This window comes from Patagioenas fasciata, chromosome 15, assembly GCF_037038585.1.
Source record: "Patagioenas fasciata isolate bPatFas1 chromosome 15, bPatFas1.hap1, whole genome shotgun sequence".
NCBI lineage: Eukaryota > Metazoa > Chordata > Aves > Columbiformes > Columbidae > Patagioenas > Patagioenas fasciata.
Window position 1 is genome coordinate 17,593,052 of NC_092534.1, and position 23,661 is coordinate 17,616,712.

A 23,661-nucleotide genomic window follows, 5' to 3' on the forward strand; every position below is an offset into this window, starting at 1 on the left:
TCCTGTCGAGTCCTCTTCCTTGTCAACCAGGACAGGACTCTCTCTCTCCAGCAGTCTCAAGCAGTAGGAGTGGATGAGAGGGTAAGCAGGAAACGCCATCTCCCGCGGCACACAGCTCCCAGGAGGCCTGGGAATGACTGGACTAACCACAGACGTCCTGCTGCCAATCCAGAGAGCTCTCAGCTCCAGATTCAAGCATCTCAGACCAAGGACAGGACAGCTCTTTCTGAAAGCAGAGACCATTTCATCATCTCTTGGGCGAGGAAGAAGCAAACAAGAACATGCTGTTCCCTTCCTCTTTTGAAATGTTATGAGAAGGAAAAAAAAATAAAATTATAGCAATGTGTTTCAGCTTTGCCCTTACAAAACGGTCGTGTTCCCACAGCACCCCCAGTTACTGGGAGGAGGAAATGGTTGGCTGGCGTGCACCTACATTTTTTCCTAGGATAGGCCCTGGAAAAAAAGACTCGAGAAGTGAACACAGCAGAGCAGCAGCAGACACTCCTGTCAGATCCATTCTGAGCAGCAGCATGGAAACCCGACAGGAATGGCACTGAGCAGCTGCGGGGTCCTGCAGCCGCCCGCCAGCAACACCCTGGGATCCTGCTCCGGATCCGGGCACAGCCCACCAGACCCACTGTGTTCCCAGCACATCGGGGCTCCGACAGCCCTTCTGTCACAAGGTTCCAGTAACATCTACTCCTGCCAACAAGGGAGCTGCTTGCTGCACTTCACTCATTAGTGGAGAGCATTAGCCAGTTACTTACGAATGCTGGCTGTTTCTAAAGCACACAAATCCAATCTTCAGAAAAAGCAAGGCAAAGTTCATCTTTCCCCTTCCCCATCTCTGCCTGACACAGCTCTGGAATTAGATTTCAGAAGCAGTATTTATTGCAGAGGCTTTCTATTTATTCATTTTCCAAGGTCAGCTGCACACCGAAGGAGGCGGTGCAACTGCTGGATTTGAAATAAATCTTCATTCCCCAAAGAATGCCCCAAGGTGCAGCCAGCGCGCACAGGACGGCTCACCCCGTCAGCAACTGCTCCAGCAGCCCTTGGCTTCCCTCAGAACACAACGCGTTCCCGATGCACGAGGCCACGCGCAACGCGATGCCCGATGCTGAGCAAGCTTTTGAAGTCCCTGCAGTCTCTGCCAAAAAAGTAACCCCAGTACCTGCTGTGGAAACCGCGGAGCTGCAGCTCCCAGAGACACTCGCTATAGGTAATACAGTATGTCGCTTCTTGGCCCTCTCAGGCTTGAATTGCTCCAGCTTGTTGCTATTACATCAAGAGGCCCATTGGCCACGTGCCCTGTAGCTGAGAGGGCAACAAGAGAGGTCACAAATTCATTCACACATTTGTTAGTGAAGTAATACTAAGGCTTAGTTTAAGACTTTAAAGTCTTTTCAGATTCCTCAGAAAACAGCATATTTAGCTTTTGTGAGTTGTTGGTTGTCATCACACCACGAAACAATCAGCTCGACAGGTCACTAATCCAGATATAAAAGAGCTTTTTATCTGCTCCACTGATAAGACGTTTGCTGGATGGACCCAGCTGCCGTGAGGTCAAACCCCTGGGCTCCCATTCTTTGCTTGGCAAAAGACCACGGGCAGCTCACAGCAGATCCGGCTCACCACGCTGCCCAAAGAGCACATTCGACATACGCTTCCATCTTTTTAAGCACAGACATAAGTTCTATGTTTAAAAAAGAAAGATCTTTCATACTCCAAGCAGATCTTCTGGCATTCTGATCAAAAACTCATTTGAATAAATACATTCTTCCTATTTAAAGTTTCCCTAACAGTTTCAGCCAGATCTGCTAAAATATTACATTGCCCTAAGCTGTTTTTTCTGCCTGTATTGGCAAAATGACTGCATTCCTTCCAGAGATCACTGAAAAATAATCTGAACACATAATCTTTTGTACTTCATTTTCAAATAATTTAATCATTTTTTTCCTCAGCTAAGTACTTAATAAGAAAAAAAAAAATCATATCCTTACAACTTCAAAGATCTAGGCAATTTAGTTTTATTACTCTCCAAGTCTCTGACTTATAGCATATAAAATTCAGCATTCTTCCTGAAAATGAATAGAGATTTTAAAACTTCAAGCAACTATCTGGCATTCAACCCTCCGCCTCTCTTCAAATCCACCAGCTCCTGCTGCTCCCACTAATAAACATTCTCAGGTTCCCACTCCATCCTGCCATGCTCAAATAGGAAACGCTTTTGTTGACTGTGAAACAACTGAGTGGGACCAAATGCTTTAGTTCTGCTACCCGCAACATGGCACCAAAGGTAACAATAAAATATGTCACTTCCTAAATGAGTAAAACGTAGTGCAGATCATTATTTTTTTACCTGCAGATACCATAGACAGCGTGGTCATATGTACCTGCTGCTAAGCACATTTCCACAGCACGAATCGGGCTCCTCGTCAGAGCAGTGCTGCACCAGGCACAAACTGTCCCTGTACACAGACAAACTGCCCTTGTACACAGGCAAACCGCAATGCTGAGAACAAACTGACTCACCTTATCACACCTGCAACCGTCCCACATCTGCCTCAGGGCAACCAGGAATGTCAAGCTGTAACTTCTGCTACGCAGTTTGAAGCAACAGTGTGGGCAACTCTGCCAACACAGTTCACACAGCAAGGAGGGAGGACACCTGTTAGTGCAGTTTAGAGATTCTTCTGTAACTCACAGACAACACAGCAGTGAGGACAGAGCACCTGGAGAACACCATTCGTTTGAAGTATCTACTGACCACTGGGAAAAGTGGTTGGTATTAGAAGTGGTGGCACTACTACGCAAAGATTGTGTCAGCAACAATCATCTAATCCTCACAGCAGACATCTAGACAGGCAGAAGCCTACAATCCACTTCAAAATCATGCAAAAACTAGTTCTAAAAGATTCTTCAATATAGCACCTGTCCTACCGTCTCGTCAACGTCACAATAAATTGCGGTCTAAAGCTGTGCTGAAGTATCCGAATCCTGAGCAGCACCCCTGAACCCCGCACCAAACTGCAGGGCAGGTGTTCAGCCAGCACCACGAGACGTCCAGAAGCTGGTTCTGAAATACTTCGTTTTGATCCTTTCAAGAAAAAAAGCCACCAAAAATCAACTGTTACACAAGTTTTTAAATCAGACTGTTGGATTCCATTAGTATTGCAAGTATTTTATCATGAAGGTTTACAACTGCTAAGACAAATGGAAGCATCTAATCTTTTCTTTTTCCTGAATTCTTCCACAGTTGTACCTTAAGAAAACAACTTACCATACACCAAAGAACCTCAAAGCATAGTTAATTACAAATTAATGGTCAATGGAAGTCTAGCTATCCTGCCTTAGCCTAGCTAAGAACTTATGAAAAGAAAGTCTTGCCATTAATTTTCCATTTTAAATGCCAGACCAGTTCCTAACAAAACCTAAAAATATTTTCCACTGATTTAATGACAATGTACATGTTTTCACTAAATACTGCACCATGCAACTTTGCATGGCACACATTATGTGCTCCTACTAAGCAGATCACATAGCTTCCATAAGAATTAGTAGCAGTGGAAAATGACAACTTCTGCAGACGCTCCGAACACAATCAGGACGTTGTTCGCAAGCGCCTGCCACCACCAGCTCCGCTCCACGAGGCTCCAGAGAAGCCAGACATAGCAGCAGAAGCTGATGAACTTCCAGCTGCAAGGGGGTGGGAAGGAAAGGAAGCAGACCGATTAGTTGAATAGATTTATTGTATGCACATATAGTATGTTATAGTAGATAGCGGTTTTAACATAGATTTTTTGAGTTGTTTGACTGTTCGCAATTCAAATACAGGAAAATGCTATCAGGCTAACATGTGTTTGTTCAGCAGGAAACTCTTTCTTCAAAATGTAAAATGAGGGAGCAAAAAGCCAAAACTTCACTAGACCTGTCATACTATTATTTCTCATATGTGAGAAGGACCTTTTGATGTTCTCCCGTTGCATTAGAAGAATCACCTCTTACGTCCACATGAGCTCCAGAGAAAAACCCAACGCAGCAGCAGTTGAAATGCAGCGTTTGCTCTCTCAAAGACGTAAGACATTATTATCATACTACTTTCTTCAATTTAGCTGGCAGGTTTTATTCTCAAGCCATATTTTCTGAATTTTCCTTATATCGTGAATGCAGCCAAAGCATCTTAAAGCAAATCTGTAAACAAAGTTTATTCTAGTTGCTGTATTTTAATGGTCTTTGACATTGGCAAAGTCTACATACGACCAATTTTGCAAAGCGCAGTGTAAATTGACCTGCACTTCAGTAACGCAACTGAGCTGAAAGAGATTCTTTTGGGCTCTTCACAACTGAAATCAAGAACATAACCCCTAAAAACTGGGGAGGAAGGACTGTGACCACCATTCTTGCAAAACAAAGCTAAAATGAAGTAGTACAGTTTATTTAATCACAGCAATGTAACAAAAAAAAGCAGAAAATTATTCGCCTTGTATTAATATATAACACTGTATAATAAAATAAAAAGACGACTACAAGAGTGTTCGGGAGAGGAAACAATCAGACCAAAGCCCAAACACAGGTACACAATATGTATCACCCAATGCAGTAATAGAGCAAAATAAGTGTCGTAATTTGCTTAACTAAACAGAAGCAGAAGAAATACATGCCAATTTAAACCAAAACGAATTTGTCCGCAGGTTTACAGAACACACTGGCAGCGCATCCATCAGCCACCATGCAGACAGCACCAAGCGGTACCTAGAGCAGCAGTCCCGCGGCCCCCGGAGCTCCCGCAGCGGCACCCGCGACCGCGTCCCACAGCTCCCGAAACCTGCACGTCTTCCACTGCTGTACGGACGTTCCAGACGCTTCTGTGTTGTAGCTGTTTTGTGTTAGCAGTGTTTGGCTTTCAAAGCGTGCTGGTTGGCGACCTCTCACTTCCACTTTGAAGTCTCAGACCAGCTCCTCCAAGCCCCGGAAGGAGCTGTTTTGTTCCAGCACTGAGGGGCACAGTGCCAGGCTGCCCAACAGCCCCCGACTGACCACAAACCCTCCTCCTTTCTCCTTCCACCCCTCCAACAGAAGAATTAATAGCAGCAACCAGTTAAGGCCCACGGAAAGGAATGCACTCATACTGTCCAGGATTAGGCTTGAGACAGTAGTTATGTTTCAAAATTCCTTTCACTGTCACTAGCAATGGACATAACTTAGAGTATTTCAAAAGCTATCTCTTCCAGCCTATCAGGGTTTATAATTTGTACACAATTGTTAATAAATTTATTAAACTACAATAATTACAAACTGATTGAGTAACAACATTCAAAATTAAAGACTCAGAGTAATAGCAAAACAATTCTGAAATTCATACAGCCATTTGATGGACCCTATCTGTAAATGAAGTCTAAAAGGCAGATTTAGAAAGGAAGGAGATACCAAAGGACAGCGCATCTCTAAACTGTCATCACTGGTCTCAAGTAATGGAGAAAAGAATGACTGGCTACAATTATAAAGAAATTGAGAAATGCAACCTTTTTAAGAAGGAAAACAAAAATTTAAACTGTTTTAAAAGAAAAAGAGATGCATTGTTTTGGCCATCAAGTAGTCTCATCATTCCACACCCGCTGCACTGCTCACTCGTTTTGTTTAATCTCAGTCCATGGCATAATCTAGAGTTGGAAGCACTCAATATACCAAAGGTAAATCAAACTCTACAGGAAAATATCAGGCTTTTCCCCTTCTTATATACTCAGGTTCTATAAAACAAAGGCTAGTGAAACACAGTATAAGTGAAATTAGTAAGATCAAAACTGTTTGATATACTCCATGTTGCAGCATTCCATACTGAACCAATACTTTGAAGAGTACAGAACTCTGTGTTAGCTAAAACCTTGTACCATGAGGGAGAAAGTGGCATCTTCCTCCACAAGTAATGTAAAAGAACAGCCACCTTCCCATTCCCATTGCCTGACTTCATTTCTGCTTAAAAAATAAAGCAAGAACTCCCAGATTACTTAAAGTCTACAGAAAAATCTGAAGGCGTTTAAGTATTTCAGGATGGGATTTGTGGCAGAGTTCTGAAATGGATACTCCTAGTTCCTGTTGCTTTTACTGGAATATTTTTATAGAGAGTCACTTTTTTCCCACCCTACCCTTTTCCTTTACTGAATTTCCACACAATAACTGAGATTCAACCATCACCGGACATCTGAACAACAATAAAAGTTACAGCTGGATCCTGTATTAGTCCCAGCTGCACAGGATCTTTGGCTGCTTCCAGAAAACAAGAATGCCAATAGCAAAACAGTAGGAGAACTTCTTTTTGCAGCTTACCTTTGAATAAATTGTTTTCCCATATGCTACTACAACAAACTATTCTACTACTCCATGCAAACTGAAGCTATTCGCCCTATTTTTCACTCCTTAAAAAAAAAAGCTTCTGCAAAAACCTTTACTACAAAATGCCAGAAGATAATCACCTCCATATGGCCGTTCAAGTCTAACATACCACAATGGATCTGTCTGCCAAGTCCACCACCCACCGGCTCCATCAACTTTAGAGTATTATTTGTATTTAATTTGGATTACCAATTTCACTTTAACCTTTCCCCTTCATAACACATGGTACTTCTTCAGGTTTACAACACAGGTAGAAGACGCTTCAGGAAAACAAGTTTTCAGCAAAATCAGAACAATAACAATACATATTCTTTTTATTTTGTGTAACAGTGAACTCACAGCTGAAAGACTTAAACTGGTCTTCTTCTTATGTTTGCCCTTACAAAATACCACCTAATCTTCTAAAACATTGATGTGATGCTATGTCATTTATTGGTACGAGACCAAGACTAAACACTGCAGCCTTCCCAGCTCACACTGCACAAAACGAGTGAACAGAGTTCCATGTATGTTTATTAAAAACCCCACACAACGCCAACACAGGGGGCAGGGAAGCTTCCTCTCAGATACTGAAAAAAAGAAAGTTGCTACATTTAATGCACAAAAATCCACTTCCTATAGCCAAAAAAACCCATCAACCCATGTGCTCTGTTGATCCGCCTCAAGCAGCACACCCGCAGCAAACTGGGGCGGCACAGGCTGCCCGGGAGGCTGGCCTCACCTCATACAGGGAACACTGGCCTAAGACCCACATCATGGGATTAATCAGAACACCTACACGAAGCACACACCAGTCACATATCCGAAACCTTTCCATCTGCCCCTCCTGCGCCTGCGATCGACACTGCGGTCCCCCCTCTCTCTCACTTTGACGCACCGCGCTACGAGTGCCAGCTTCCGCTAGAAACAGTTCCTATACGAGTCGCGACTCGGGAACAGAGCACGAATGATAAGGCATGGTAGGAAAACAAGCACAGACATTCTCCTTGTCCCCGGATGAATGTTGGATGCTGCCTAAAAATGTTGCAAGTACATGATATGATAATTTTAATAAAGGCTGGTACAGTAGGTCAAAACTGTTACTTTGAGACTATAAAAACATACTTCCATAACACGGACTACTCGTTTAGGTATTTACATGACAGATACCACATGCAAAAAGAGTTTTCCTCAATTAGTATATACTGGGGTTCCAAAACGCAAGACTAAACCAAGGATTAGTCCAGCCTGATGGAGCCTCTTGAAGGTCTGCTCCTGAAACATTCAGTGTCTTGCGAGAGTGTCAAGCAGAACACTTTCAATTAAAAGAAAAAGGAAGAGAAAATAAGACTTTAAAAATAAGAGAGAACCCCAAAACAATATACAGGCACAAATTCACCTACCCCATGCAATAAAGTCCACGGATCTGCTGTAATGGACCACGTACACAGCAGCTCCTGTGTGGGCAGCTGGGAACAGCTGAGCGCTCTCTGCGTACAACACAGGGGTCAGGTCCATGTGCCTTCCCCAGGAGGACTCGGGATGGCCCTGCGCAGGACCAAGCCCCTGCCCTGCACACGCTGGGAGTCTCACGGTCAGAAAACGCATTTAACTTGCAAGGTTCTTCCCACGACCGGAGCTGCTCCGTAACAGAGCCACCATCTCTTTCTACAGCCCCTTGGCTTAACCTCAACTTCCTCAGAAAACTTTCCTCCACATCTCCTGGCTGCCCAGTTACGAGACACTGACACAGAACCATGCAGCAGCTTCACAAACTCAAGAACTGCATTTGGAGTGGTCGAGTTGTGCTCGGACGGAGTACGCGGCCTGGTGGGAAAACTCCTCCGCGTGTTCAACCGACCAGGCAGGAAGCTCGCTCGTCCGAAGAGAGAAAGAAAGAAAGAAAAACCAACTTGTTTGGAATCCGACCACTGAATATAAGAAATACTGCTTCAAGCAACAATAATTCTTTATTTTATAATATGCAATGCAATTACAAACGTCCCTTCTGACAATTCCCCCTCTCTTAAGTATTAAGGCAACAGGATCGGATTATGTCAGAATCTGACCCTACAGTCAACACAGCTTATGAGCTAAACAAGGATCTTATTAAGGAACATGATCTCTAGAGTGCATTAGAGCAAAAATGTAACAGCAAAGACAGACCCTTGAATACTTGGAATTAAACAAGAAAACCACCTGAATGGTATTTTGCATTTGAATCAGATAGTAAAACAAACAAAGCACACATCTCCATGCTAGAAGTTACGGTCACTATTAATGAGGGGTTGTATGAAAACGTAGTGATGACTCATTAGATGATCCATCTCACAGATCCTCTCAGAAAACAGCACGAGGCAGCTCCCCTACTCGCACATCCATTTCTTCAGCCTTTTTGCATGTGTGAGAACCAGACTCAGCGCAAGAGAGACTGGGCACAGCTCTTCTCCTACCCATTAACTCTTCTCCAAAAGCAAGTTTAGCACAGCACTCAATTTCAATCTAATTTGACTGAGGAGCAAATATTCCTACAAGCTGTACGAGAACTGGCAGCTGGGTAGACAACCTACTAAAATTACTTCCCACAACTACGGTTCAGCTTCTTCCACACCCTGAGACACAGCAGACTTGCATTCCATCATTTTCACATAGTGCTTTTGTTTTGTTAAGAAACTCAAGGTATTTCATCTAAAACTCAACAACAGTCTCTCCTTTTGTGCTAAGGACCCACCTCTGCAAAGAACAGCAGCAGCTCCTGAAAATCCAGCTGAGCCGTGGACACGACAGCGACAGCCAGACCTGAATCAGATTCAGCTTTCACAAATGAACCGATCTGTGATTCTTGTGAAGGAATTTTCTGATGGAATTCAGAAAAAATATTACTTAATAGTCTTGCAGTAAAATCTATCCTTGCCGGTACAATTTCCATGGGGTTGCTAAATAACAGCATCACTTTCACAGTTTTCCCATACACCTGCATAAGGTAGCTATTTCTAAGACACAGAATATCTGAAAGTGAGGCTAATTAGCAAAACCATGCCAAGAAGCCCAACCTGCTGAGAAAAGGAGATCAAAGATCTTCAGTACTCCATACCCGAGATGGGATTCTGATTTAGATTTCACAGGCTTCCAGCATGAAACATTTCCTGTTAACTCCATGAGATGCTATGGAATTTGTCAAGTACTTTCTGCCTAGGAAACACTGGATACTGTTTGTGTTTGCCTTTCAACATCCCCACTTTCATTGGAAAACCCACCCACTTACACCTATGAATACGCAGATATCAAAACTTGAATGAAATTGTGGAAGTGGCTGTGCATGTCTTTATTTTCCTTAAATAATACCTTGTATTACCAAATAATGGGTTTAAAGAACCTCAAAAAGTAATGAAATAAATGTGACACAGATGTTCACCAAAAAAAAAGAACAAGAATGTTTTTACTTCATAGCAACCACATAGGTCAAGCCATTTCCTCCTCAGGCAAATCTCCGAGGACCACAAAACACATGGTTTTCTAGTGGATTTTGTGTGTCTATCCCACCAAGAGGAAACACTGCTGTCCAAAGAATTTGCAATACTAAGTTTTCCCATGAAATTGTTGGAGTTAAAAGAAGGAACTCATATGCAATTAAAAACAATTTGTTAGATGTTAAAGTTATACAAATGGCATAATTAAATACACTTTTGCTACCTAAGTCACATACCTCTCCTATACAACACACTGCTTTAAAAGAATGCACAGCGAAGAAGTCAGAAATGCCATTATGGATGTTCACACAATTTTTCCTTTGCTTCTGTAAATCCTACAGTAAAATACCGCGTGTTCTTCACCTCCACGGGATCCTGCCTTACAGTTCCAGAGACTGACAGGTTTTTCTAATAATCCTGCTGCTGAGTACTTATTTTTATCCTCTGTGAATGAAGCACATGGTCAACGTATCTAAACTCCTCACTAAAATCAGTGTAATCCTTCCGTACGCGCGTAAGTACTCACAAAGTACCGGGAGACAAAGTGAAGCAGACATCGTTCACTTTCACTCTACTTTAAAAGAGGAAAAGAACACTATAGATTCACTCAATCATCACGAAACACCACCCTACGCGCCAGCTCGTCCCATGCACAAGCCTACAGAAAATGTCACATGTGATCCCACAACCAGATTAAATCTGTTTGTGCATTCAAACAGGAAAATTAACACTGCAGAAGATAACATTGCAAAAGTGTTCCAATATTTTCGCATTGCCATTTTACTGCCATTTTTGCTACAACTTTCCTATAGACGACTTTTTAAGAAATAATAAATTATAGCATCGAACCATTTACTTGTCAATAACCACTTGAGATGTCAGCGTGTATCCACAGATACCAAGAAAAGGCAGAGGGTGGAAAAAACACATTAAGAGTTCTGTTTTAAACTCACTAAGACAGCAATTACGCAGTCTTAAGATGTCAAACAAGCCAACATTTTAGCTAGGACAGATGGTACTGGATCCAGAGCACACAGTACACGCTGTGAGTCATCAGTTTAAATATGATAGTTCAATTTTCATTTGCAAATTTCATTATCCAGAAACAAGACGTAGAGAGGAAAAGTGCATTAAACCAAGCACAGGGTCCTGCAAACCTTCACAGAAAGCTGGAAGCACAAAGATCATCTTCCAAATGAAAAAGCGATTAACAAGATAGGAGGGGAATGAGCAAAGAACAGTCAAAAAGGCCAAAAACCAGCAAGATTTCAAAAAGGAAAGTATAGTAAACAGTCCCAGAGGCAGCTGGCAGGACCAAGAGGAGGAAGGGAATGTACCGAGTACAAGGGGTCAGGACAAGCCCGGGAAGGACCCAGGACGGACCTGGAGGAGAAGCTTCAGACACCGACTGCAAACAGGTCACCCAGCGACTTTCAACATGAGGAGCAGTTCAAAAACTAAATGGGGCTGAAGATGGGGTGTAAAAAGGAACAGACTAAAGCATGTTTGCATTGGGAGGGAAAGGAAGCAAGCAAAAGATAGCAGCAGATAAGATGGAGCCACAGTATCTCTGAAACAGTTTAAAGCTTTTTAAACCTTTCTGTTGCACTAGGAAAGAAGAGACTTCTAGGACAAAAGATGGCAAGCAGATGAAACTGGAGGAAAGCAAACACGTATCTCGTTTTCACTTGAAAAAGTGATCAAAATCCTAGAAAGAAAGAAGGGGAGGCAATAAATACTATGAGATTAAGAAATTCAGTGTGAACTGCAGAGGATAACGGTGTGTTGCCTCAAAATCCGCAGCCCCTCAACTGGTAAAAGCTCTTAAAACCCCAGTGATGTTAAAAGAATGCAATACCCATTGAGACACAGCAGCCCACGGGACACCCCCTTCCGCAGCGCTGCACCGCGACTCCCAGGCGCCGCTCGGCCAAGCACGCCCGGTTCTGCAGGACAGCGCAGCGCGGTGCGGCAGTAACGGCGCGCACGGCCGCTCCAGGCGCCCTGCTCCACCGAACCCACGGCTGTCACAGCCCGAGCGCGAGGCACCCAAAACCGCTATACAGCCATACATCAACCTGGCAAACAACCACCTCTGGAAGTTTTCTCAGCAAAAATGTAATGTTTTCTGCCAAGTCACAGCTAAAAATATTGAACATTTGGCTAAGAAAAAACTTAAAGTGTTACTGCAGTTAACAAGCCCATTTTCTGATGCCACCAGAAATAAGTTCATAATTACAATGTAATTAGCAATATTTTACCACGGTATTTTTCATTAGAGTGATAAGATTAAATGTGTTTGAGGCTAAATATTAAGGTACTGCTGAGCTGACAGGTAATCTGTACAAATGTGAGATTAGTTTAGCATGAAGAAATATTTATTTAGTAAAAAGAGACTTAGCCAGAAGCTCTACTGGCTGATAAACGTCGTATTTACGTAACGTAGTTTTTAATGTTCTGTCTCCACATTTATTTTTCTCTCCCTAGAATCAGTCTGGGAGGTCAGTCTAACACTCAGGTGCCTCTATGTATTCTTGGCACTTCCCTAGAGTGCTATTTAAAACTACAAGCCGTCCTCTAAACAACTTTCAGGACAACTTTCTAAAACTACTGGTACAAGTTATCCACTTTAATGAGCAGGCAGTGAAACATATTCAATGTTCTTCTGTGTTAAAATACATTTATTATTTTATGAGGGTTTTTTATTTTAAACAAAACATGGAACATCAGCCTTAAATGCAGAACAAATGTCTATAACCACAACAAGGCCACACAGACTCTTCTATTGTATCTTTAACGTCTACCTTTGAAAGATAGTACAATGAGAAAAGAACAGAAAAGATCAGGCTGCTCATATAGATATACATATATTTAATCAATTTTAAAACACTTTTTCTAAAAAAAAATCTGTGGGTTCTGTTACATTTAATAGCTTTTACCTATAAAAGGATAACTGCTTTGCCCTGCAGAAGAACAGAAGTCATCTTGCTAAATCTGGTGTGGCAGCAAATCCATTCTTCTGAGTCCTCTGCGAGTCGATGTGGTCTCTCAGACGAGTTCCCTGTGCACGGCTGCCCGCATAACAGAGGCAACGTGTTACCTGGCACCGCTGCTGGCAAGCACAGCCAACAACTAACAGAGCTTGGCAACTGCATCGCTTTCTCACCCTTCAAAAACCTTCAAAATTCAGAAACAAAGCACAGAGTCTGGGGAACAGTAGGGAAACCTCGCTGATATAATTAGTGCTATAATTTTATCTATTTGGCAAGCAGAAACAGGATTTTAACTTTTTGGTATGTCTGTTTAGAGCCCTTCATAAAGGTAGCTTAGAACATACATACCAAAGTTGATAAGCACTTGATGTCCCAGTCTTTTCCAAGAGGAACGGCACGGAGCGGAACGTGGGGGACTACGAAGCTGCTGCGGGACTAGACCCAAACACAGAAAAGGCACCATTCTGCACCTCCAGCACAACGCGCCCCACCCCGGCTGTTTACATATTTTGACGTTATGCAGAGGATCACTTACTGCTTTGTGATAGGCAATCACAGCACCTGCTGCCAACGGCTCTGCTCAGCACCAGGGCCCCGTTCGCTGGTACCACCGCCCCGTGGCAGTAACCACACAAGAAAAGCCTCAGTGAAATCACAAAAGATCAGTTTTAGACCAAGTGAGGAGAGGGAGGAGGAGAAATTTCCTGGATTAAGTGAACCAGAGAGATATTTTAATCAGAACACAAAAGAAGGTTGAGACAAACACCAACTGACTCGGATCATATCACATCAATAATCCATGCACAGAGCCTCTGCTGAAATCAATGGGAGGCTTGTGCGTAAGTGGATTGTATAACAGAAACGCATGCCCCTATTTAGCGCTCCACATACAAAAGAGAAAACAGCACCAAGAACAATTCCCTTAATTAACATTTCTCTTCCATGAAGTGCTTCTAAAATAATAAATGCTAACTTTACAGAGCTCTGTTTCCATTCACAGTTTTTATTAGAGGTGGTAAAACAACTGACCCCATTTGACAAGTGAGGGAACTGAATACAGGATGCAAATTAAACCGAAGAGCAGGGCAGCAGGCAGAACCGAACTGGGAACAGCAGTTTACCTTCTGAATCACAGTTTAATGTCCTAGATATTTAGATGCTTATCTAGTTCAAGCACCTCTAATTAGAGTGATCCTGCTAGTCCTCAAACAATTTTGCATACTACTTTAAGCACATGGCTGAGCACAGGTACTTATCTCTACAAGTTCCCCACTCAATAACGTCCTTTTTCTGAGGGTTGCAAATGTCCTGTAGAGGTTCAAAACACTGGACCACCCTGGTCAGACTCCCTTGAGAGACCCCATTAATCTCACTACTCAGTGGCACTAAAGGATTTTAAAATTGGCTGTCAAATCCACACTTTCCACATGCCTGCTATTGTTTTCAAAGAAAAAAAATACTTTCAATCCAAAATACCAACTTATTAGCTGGAAATAACCTAAGCTGGTGTTCCAAATTGACAGCAGTCCATAAGAAAAAGCCAGACTGGATCTCTATTCAAGAAAAAAATTGCAATACTCACAAAAAGCCACTGTAAAATGTCAAATACACTGATCACAAAAAAATTTCCAGTCTCAGTAGCCTACAATTGTAGTCTAAAATTTACACGGAAGCCAAGGAAGAAGGAACTTAAGCTATACTGTAATTTGACCCCAAAAAGCCAACATGTTTATTAATGTGATATGAAGTTATAAATAATAGTTTCACTTGCATACTAGGTGAAAATCTGACTTCACCTACAGAACCAGCCTTCAGCTAAATACAGACCATCTTCTCCCAAGGTCCTGAGTATTTTTCCTCCCATGAAAATCCAACTTTGAAATGCTTATCACCTTACGAAAGACTGATTTAGCAATACATCTACTTTCTGGTTTACTACTTGCATATGATGAAGTACCACATTACACAGGGTTAGTGCCAATAATAAGCATGTTCAGTTCCCCTAACTACAGATGCAAGTCCATAACACTGTGAAAATAACATATTTTGAGTTGAATGAGCTTTCTGCTCTTTACAATTATAGTGTTCAACTGTTTTGAATAATAACTTCTCAGGACTGGCTTGTTTTGTCTTTTGTTTTCCTTTTTCAGAAAAAAAAAAAAAAAAGTTAAATCTATCACTGACAAAATGAGCAGGAAAAGTGCCTGCTGAGAAATGGCCGTATTCCCAGAAGACTGCTTGAAGAATTATTTTTCTGATTCATCATAGCTTTTTCCTTTCAAGTTGTCAAAACAAACACCACACCCACTTGATTTCCGAGTTCTGGGTAATTATATTTAGAATTAGCAAGCACGGTGCAACTATTAATCATACAAGGTTTAGCCCTTACTTTACCTATTTAGAAATAAGCCGATGCATTCAGACACAGTCCGTTTTGCATTTTATTTAAGAGATATCCTCATCACTTCGTTCTGCACCACCACAGACACAGAGAATCCAGGCCAGCCCATTCAGTCAATCCGCTGCCCCAAGGCAGGATCAGCTACTCCTCAGCCACCATTATCGCTGTTGATGATACACAAGAACTGGCTATTTCAGGCAGCAGCTCCGCACACGTACTCACAAAACACATCATAAATTAGAGGAGGGAAGCGTGTTGCGAGTCTGCAGTGCCTTAAACCAGGACGGTGCGCAAGCCGGCCTCCGAAAGATAAAAATTAAAAACAAAAGCTCCGCCAAGATGCGAGTCCGGATTTTCTAAAAGTAGTATCTGGCAACGTTACCGCCGCTGCCCTCAGAAACAGTTCACCTTGTTCAGACTGGATGAACCACTCCGTGATTATCACCGAGCCTCCATTAAGATGACACACACAAACAGAGCTCAATTACTCTTTTCGCTGCTCGTACACTGCAAGACACGTAGTTTTTCTTCTCTCTCCTTCCCGTCTCCCCAGCTGCGGGCAGGAGCGCGGGGTTGCGGCGGGGCTGCCACCGCGGCGGGGGGACGGGGACCCGCCGCCCCCTTCGTGCCCGAACCCGCCTCACCGCCCCCGCCTGACCCTGCCCGGCCGCGGGGCACAGAGCCCCCATTGTGGCCGCCGGCGAAAGGGTCAACCCCGCCACCGCTCTCCCCCGCTCCCGGGAGCTGCTCGGTACTCGCTGCTACAGCCGCTGCGCTCGGGCTGGACCCTCAGTGCCCGGGGGCCGCCGGGCAGGACGGGGACGCAGCAGCTCCGGGCTGAGGGGAAGGGCGAGGCGCGGAGCGGCCGCGCCGGCAGCAGATGTCACGGCCGCAAAGGCGGGCGGGCGAGCAGCGGCGCCCACGTCCCGGGAGCGGGGCGCCCCGGCCGCGAGGGCGCCCTCCTCCCGCCCGCGGAGCCAGGTGAGGGGCCGCGTCCCCCCCTCGCCACTCACCGCCGCCGCCACCTCCGCCGCCCTCTTCATCCATGTTGGGGCCGCAGGCAGGGCGCTCCGCAACGGCCGAGGGAGGCCCAGGGCTCGCTCCACTCGCTCGGCGCCTCGCGGCCGCTTACTCCTCGTCCTCCACCTCGGCCGCGCTCCGCCGCCGCGCTCCTCTGCCCCTTCCCTCTCCGCCCAGCTCCGCCTCAGCCCAGGCGGCAGCTGCCGCCTCTGCCCAGCCGCCCGCCCCTCTCATGTGACCCGCGAAGGGGCGGACGGGGAAGGCAGGCCCGGCCGGCCCTGCGTCGCCACTCCCGCCGCCACAGGGTCGCCGGCCGCCGCCGTGCTGCCTCCTCCGTTCAGGAGGCGGCAGCGCCCTGGCCGTGCCCTGGGGCGGAGTGGCCCGGGAGGAGAGAGTCCCCCTCCCCGGCAGGTTTCGCACGGCGTGGCCTGGCCGCGTTGAGGCCCTAGATCGACATCCCCGTGGGCTGCCAGGGGCCGTGAGGGCTGGCGGGGGTGGCCACGACGGGGAGGGGGCGAGGGCGACGGTCAGGGAGCGGGAGGAGCCCTGGCCTGGGAGCACCCGCGGAGAGCAGCCCGAGGGCCATGGCGGGAGAGGCTGAGGGGACCCGTCGAGTCAGTTGGGTTCCTGTCACTTGGGCTTGTCTCTCGGGGTCTGCGGTAGCCAGAGGATGTCTGCAGGGCCCCTGGTGCTTTTGAAGGAGTCTAAAAATGGGGGAAAGAGCAGGAGGTGACAGGAAGGAGAGGGCCGAGCTGCCCTGAAGCTGCATCGTGAAGGTGGGTTGAAGTCTCCAAAAAGGAGCCTGAGGTGCACGAGGTTTCTTTATGTTTTCTGCCGATTCTTGCTTGCTCCTCATTTGTGGGTCCGGTCTGGCGCTGGAGGGGTGCTGGGGGCTGCCCCTGCCGCAGGGGTCACGAGGAGCCTGTGCATAAATGGGACTGTTCCCCGTATGCGGCGCAGGGGCTTGCGTTGGTGTGTATTATCTACGTTGGTAACAGAATTTGCCTGTCTACTGCCCTAGGAGTCAAAGTGTGTGTGGGATTTCCGAAGTCCTCAGTAAAGGTCTTCGGTGAGATATCACAGGAGTCGGAATATCAGCAGCCTCCAAAGTCCGTAAAGGTAAGCAAAGTATGCTGGCACAGACCACTCTTCCTTCCTTTCTTCCTTCCTTCCTTCCTAGGCACCACCTCTCTTTATTTTTTTGAAACGTTTGGTGTCAAAGTTCTATTCAGACAGGAAGCTGTGGGAGGAAAGGGTCAGCCAACAGGAAAATACCGTGGTTTTCATGTTCCTCTTGTAGGCTGGCATGGGACAGCGCGGGCTGGGAAGCCGTGTCGGGGGCACTCACCTCTTGACACCGCTGCTGGTAGGGAGCTGTTACAGCCCATTTTGCTGGGAGCTGAGGTTTGGCTCTGACAGCTGCTCTGGTGATAAAGCATTTTACCTCATCTAGAAATCATAATCATCACGAAACTTTAAAATGCTCTTCTGTATTTCGTATTTTATATTAAACATTGTTATAAGTTTAATAGCTTAGTGTATAAAAAGGACATGATTACATAAACCAGAACCATTACCGTAGAGATTGATTTTGAAATATTTGTCTATAAAGTGCAATTACAAGGCGGTTTTAAAATAATTCTGAGTGCAGATGAACTGACAGTGAGCTTTTAATATTTTTGCACACTGAGAAAACTTATTTACACTAGAGAGGAATCTGGTTCATGAGAAAAATTATACTTTTATAATAGATCACATTGTTTTCGTTTCATCTGTGTTGTTTTACAGCTTTATATAAAATATATTCTTTTATTTTATTGGTTTTGTTTGTCGGTATCGTTTTTTCCCTTCCTTTGTAGATTTCAGTATAACTTTATATACTTTTGCTATAAGGAAAATTCCAGTGCAAAAACCAAGATAGTCCAATCACTGATTCCAGCAGCAGAGAAGAGTGAGCCGTGGAGAACAGTCCTCCTCCCATCAGTTCAGTGCAAAATGCCTGTTGACTTCATGGAAGCAATACTAGATTTTAAAATTCTCCAAATCAATAGCAAAAATAAAAATTATTTTGTGATGCAAGCAAGATATGAAAAAAAGTCTGTCCTAGTTCTAAGTGATCAGTTGGGATATTTTATATAAGCTTCACAGTGAAATCAGACAATTCTAAACTTGTGAGAAAAGTAAAAGGTTCTTTATTATAACTTCATTATTAACTTGAGCCAACAGTTAAATTTTCAGTATTTTGTATTGTTGAATATGTAGCTTACTTTGTTGTAACTTTGAAATATAAGTCATTCAATACTCTAGCAACAAAAATCTGTTCTTTCCAGTTCCATTTTTGTAGGATGACTCATTAATGATACATTTTACAAAAGATTATTGAAATTACAGTGTCTCCTTCGAGGCTGTATGTCTCTGAAATGATGGCAGATATTCCTTAAAACTCGAAATTTTCATACATATTGTGCATATATAGACTTAACTTTTGCATGGGCCTGATCCTACAAGTGTTCTTGGCATGAACTGTTAGTTCTGTGTACAAGGTGCTTACTGGACAAAGCTGCCGAATGTTCAGGTGGGGTGTGTGATTGAAACTTTGAAGATCAAAACTTTTACCTTGTTGTCTCATCTTCCTGCCTATAAAAGAGGTCTCGTGTCTGACTATCAGCCTAACGAGGTCTGGAATAGATTTTCTGAGAATGTACAAGATTAACTAAAGTATTACAGTCATAGTTCCACATTGAAGATATAGTAGTTCTACGACAGAACTACTTTATAGATTTGGTAATTCAACAGTAACAGTGCCACTGTCATTAAATACTGGGTAGTTCCTTATCAACAAAGATGCTGGGTAGACAGAGACGTTATTTTAGGATACATTCCAATAAACTGTTTTCTACTCACGTGAATAACTCTCTCGCATCTACTTTGTTTTCTGGAACTTTGATCATTCTTCTGTTTTGAAATACATGACTTTTATTTTTCTTTCTGTATTAACAGGGGTTTCAATCAACAGTTTTCTAAAGATTGCGTGATCTTTTTTCTTTTTCTTTCTTTCTTTCTTGCAATCCCTTCTGCAGTTGTAGCTCTATTTTTACCACAAGTATGCTTTGCCAGTTTTATATCCACATGTCTAACCTTCTGTGCTGGAAGAACTTCGTAGTCTGTCATTCGTGTAAATAATAGGCTGATAGCTGGTCTGTTGAAATTATTTTTAGGGGAAAATTGGGCTTTCTCCAAAAACTGCTGTTGACAGGGTTGATTCCGTAATGATAAATGTGGTTATTTGTTGAATTTTCAGGTAATACACTGTGTCTTTTTATTTTTTTTCCCCTCGTTGGATAGGTTAGTATCTGTTTTGATTCAGTTTCCACTAAGTAGTAATTTATCCTGTCATTTTTCATTTTAAGGGGTTAGAAGTGATCTGTTATGACATTTCTCCCTACACAGAGAGTCAGTGAAGGCGACTGAATCTCTTGCATCATATTTTTGTGGTTTAAAAGGCTCATTAACTATCTTGCCATTTCTGTGAATTTCAATTTGAACCAGATTCCAAGTAGTAGTGAATGAAAATGAAAATTACTCTTTATTCCTCCCCGCTCCCTTCTTTTTAATAATCAAAGAATGCAGGAGTAGGAGAGCCCTGTTGGTTATCACATCCTTTCCTCAGCAAGGGTGGATTCCCTTTTTGCTGCTCTTTATTTGTTAATGGAAATTCTGAAAAGATACCGTTCTTCTAAGAATTTTGCATGGGTTTTTCTCCAGTTGAACTTTTAAATCATGTCCTGAATTTTATTTGCAGCTTGTTTCAAATTCCAATTCTTGATATATTTGAGGTTGTGGTTTTGGTTGTTGTTTTTGTGTTGTTGTGGTTTTTTGGTTTTGATTTGGTTTCCTTTGTTTTTTTTAAGACTTCTAAATGAGCTTAATCTATTCCTAGCATCAGATATTACTGGTTTTGGAAGTCAGTGCTTGTTTCCATTGTGTGACACTGATAGGGCCAGTGGTGAGTCATTGAGTGAAGAGCTCCAGAATGTCCCGATGAAGAAAACCAAATGCATTAAAAATTTTGGAGGCCCACCAACTCTGTAATGCTCATGGTCTGAAATGCACTTTGCATTAGAACTTCTTCTACCTGTATTAGTTATGCATAGTACTAGACAGAAGCAGGATGCTTTCTAGCATGAAAGTCGTCCCTAAAATAGCAAAAAAAAAGAGGACTTGGATTCAAAGGACGTGGACTGAAACAGATTGTGAGTGGAATTTTGCATGAAGCTTGAGAGGGTTCTTCTGTCTCAGGAAAATGAAAGAGCTTGATGTAAAGTGATTCTCCGAAGGAGCATGCACTGATTTTGGCCAGTTTCCCACCCTGAGAAGCAGCTGCAGTCTGCGAATTCACCTCTGCTGGCTAACTCCGGCTGGGATGGTGGGATGTATTAGCACACACCGCTCTTCGGTCTCGCCAAGGCCTGGGAATCTGAAATTGCTGGTTGACCCTACGCTGGGAGCTGTAGCTGGCTGCAAACCGTACGTGAGTCCTGCTCTAGCTGCGTGCCTATGGTGGCAGTTGAGGGATTTATTGTAGCAGTGCTGATAACGGGAGGCCCCCGCAGTTCCTCCTCCTCCCCGTCTGGAGCAGCCTTCTTAAAGAACTCCGCAGTGTGACAGGGCTGGCGTCCCACAGTGAGTATGGCAGCCAAGTGACAAGCTGGACTGGCTCGTGACATGCAGTGTTAGAAGGGTTAGACCAGGTGCTCTTGCTGGTTGACCAGCAAGCGTCTGAAGTGCAGTTGCATGTCTCCACATGAGCTGGCTCAAATCGTGCTGCTGGCGAGTCAGCAGTGCACAGGTCTGGGTTTAATAAATATGGAGCCATAAATTTAGGCAGAAGCAGGAACTGACAGTTAATGATTCTGACTTTTAGTGCCCTCTCAGCTGTTCGTGCAACCGTTTGTGAAGCCATGCTGTAAATCAGATCACTCAATCCACATTTTAAGCATTCTATCTCAAATAATGATTTTTATCCAGAATATTCCATTGATGAAGTTCACACATTGGTCCCACAAACTGTTCCGTTGGCACAACTGCAGCATCGGTAGACTTTGACACAGATGATGTGGAAAGAAGGAAGGCAAGCTGCTGGATAGTTATTTTGTCAGTGGGGACAATATCGCTGCATCATTCAAACCTTATCTGAACCACAGACCCTCCATCAGTTTCGCTTTCTGATCTCTCATGCTCAGCCCTTCTCAAACTTCCCGTAGTCAGACTTACATAGTTGTTAATGTCTGATCTGTGCCATACTAGATCACCTAATGGTAATACATTGATAAAGATCAAACATGAGCATGTAATTGCAATCCTGCCAAGATTAGCCAGCTATGAGTTACGGTGTTGAGACCAAGCTTTATCTTGGCTTTATAACGGCAGCAGGAAGATGATACTTACTCTAAAATAAAATCATCGGGAGTAAAACCACTCTCTACTCCTTGTTTTGCGAGGGGTTTGCTTTGTAAAGTTGGGTTTTTTTAAATAACTTTGTGCTCATGGGTTGAATTTGTACAAAGAGTTTTGTGCCATGTCACCATCCAAAAACTGAATTAATTGTGTCACGAAACGGCAGTTGTATACTGGTGAGAATATGCCTTCCGCTTCTCTTGTAGGTTATTTTTTAATACATAGCTCCCGTTGACTCCACGTGCAAAGAGAAGGTGATGCTTTGTTAAAAGGCAATGTGTAATATTTAAAATTCTTACTGTCTCTAACCATGAAAGGTCCCTGTTTATTCCGGCTGCTGTAATTGGAAAAAACACATGGGGTCTGAGGCAGAAAAACATCACTTAAATCCTTTCTCTCTCATGACTATACGTACTATTTTATTCTTTTCTAATCCTCATGGATATAATTAAGAATAATCCCATGCACGTCTATACCCAAACAAAAAGGTTTTGGCATTTTCTTACCATAAGAAGTGTACTTTCAATTGAAAAAGCAGATTTTCACCTTCATTGTCTTTCTCCTACTGTATTTCTCTTTATAGTCTTAAAGAAAGATAAACTGTCTCTAAGTACAAGAAGCTGTTAAGCAAGGGAGAGTCAAAGTTAAAACTTGGCAAGCACTAAAATAAAGAATTTTTCTGAGGAAATGAAGGAGACGGATCCAATTAATTCCTTATGTAACTCCGTTTACCTCAGGGGAGTTACATGGAGGATGAATTTGGTACCTTATACCTCAGTGGTCAGAAAAGGATTTCTGTGATCTCAATCAGCAGTGTAAAATAGTCGTTCTTAAGAAAAAAATTGTAGTTTAAGTCTGATGGAACTGCCATTGATATTTTTAGTCTATTAACGTAAAAGAACAATAGGTCTACAGAACAACAACAAAAATGTCTTCATAAAAAGATTAGTACACGATGATTTGCAGCCTACATCCTTAGTAACAGTTTTTTGTGGGAAGGAGGAATTCATGGCAGACTGCTAAACTGGGCAGTGACATCAGGAACAGCTGCTCTTTCTTGTGAGTTCCAAAGGGTTTTTCCGGTTTGCTGGAATGTAACTTTGACTCTTTTCCTCCAGTCTCGTTCTTCTGCCCCGATGGCCCCTAATTCCATTCTCCTTTCCCTCAGGTTTCTGTGGGTTCCACTGTGTGTGCAGGGATCTCTGTGGCTTCTCCTAACTGCTGATTTTTCTAGATTTTTCTCTTCAGGCAGAAATATTGGACCTCTTGAGACAGATAACAGAGAGATGTTTGGTCTCCACCATAATCTATTTTTAGATTTGAAATTTCAAAATGCTTAAATATGAGATGTTCTAAAAGAACGCATTTTCACTGCGAGAACCTAGCCTCCGTGTGTCGTCCTGTGGTACTCAAATATAGCTGCACCCAGAGATTATTTCCATTTCAAAACCTTTTTATGAAAGATCAACCCTTTCCTTCCCACCCCGCTCCCATATTCAGGACATATTTTTTATATCAATAGCTTAAGATCCTTTAATAGTGTAATATAAAAGCATCTGTGTAGCATATTAGTGCAATGAAGTTGAAGTCAACAGTCTGTCCTTTTTGTCCTTACCAACTCGTAACTGTCAGTTTTAATACGGAGGAAAAGATCTGTGTATACATGCATATAAAAGATGTGAAAATACAGAGGCATTTATTGAAAACAGACAAAACCAGGAAGATGATAAAATAACAGAAGGAAGTGGCCTCAGATATAAACACTTTTGCTTTGTATAGCAGAATTTATCAGTAGAAGCTGAGGCTGGCAAATTGCCATGCTTCAGTAAAACAAGAATGTAATGTAAAAAAACACAGTGTACAAAATACAGTGGACATGTTTGAAAAACTAATGCCTTATTAAGTCATTACATTAAACGTGTTTTGTTTCTTTTTTGTTTTTAAATGT

At 43.3% G+C, this 23,661-nt stretch overlaps 1 protein-coding gene and 1 long non-coding RNA gene across 2 annotated transcripts in view; one reads left to right on the forward strand and one right to left on the reverse strand.

Annotated features, from left to right (window-relative positions):
• CYTH3 (cytohesin 3) overlaps positions 1 to 16,471 on the reverse strand; it is a 49,364-nt gene extending 32,893 nt beyond the window's left edge. The window contains exon 1 of the mRNA XM_065850361.2: positions 16,250 to 16,471. Coding sequence (XP_065706433.1) covers positions 16,250 to 16,283 — 34 coding nt within the window. The 5' untranslated portion in view covers positions 16,284 to 16,471. The remainder of the gene's footprint in view (positions 1 to 16,249) is intronic.
• Positions 16,472 to 16,508: 37 nt separating this feature from the next.
• On the forward strand, positions 16,509 to 23,645 carry LOC136108569 (uncharacterized). Its single transcript, XR_010652404.2, has 3 exons — positions 16,509 to 17,032; positions 17,278 to 17,375; positions 18,116 to 23,645. It is a non-coding gene; the product is annotated as an uncharacterized lncRNA (long non-coding RNA).
• The last annotated feature ends 16 nt before the right edge of the window (positions 23,646 to 23,661 follow it).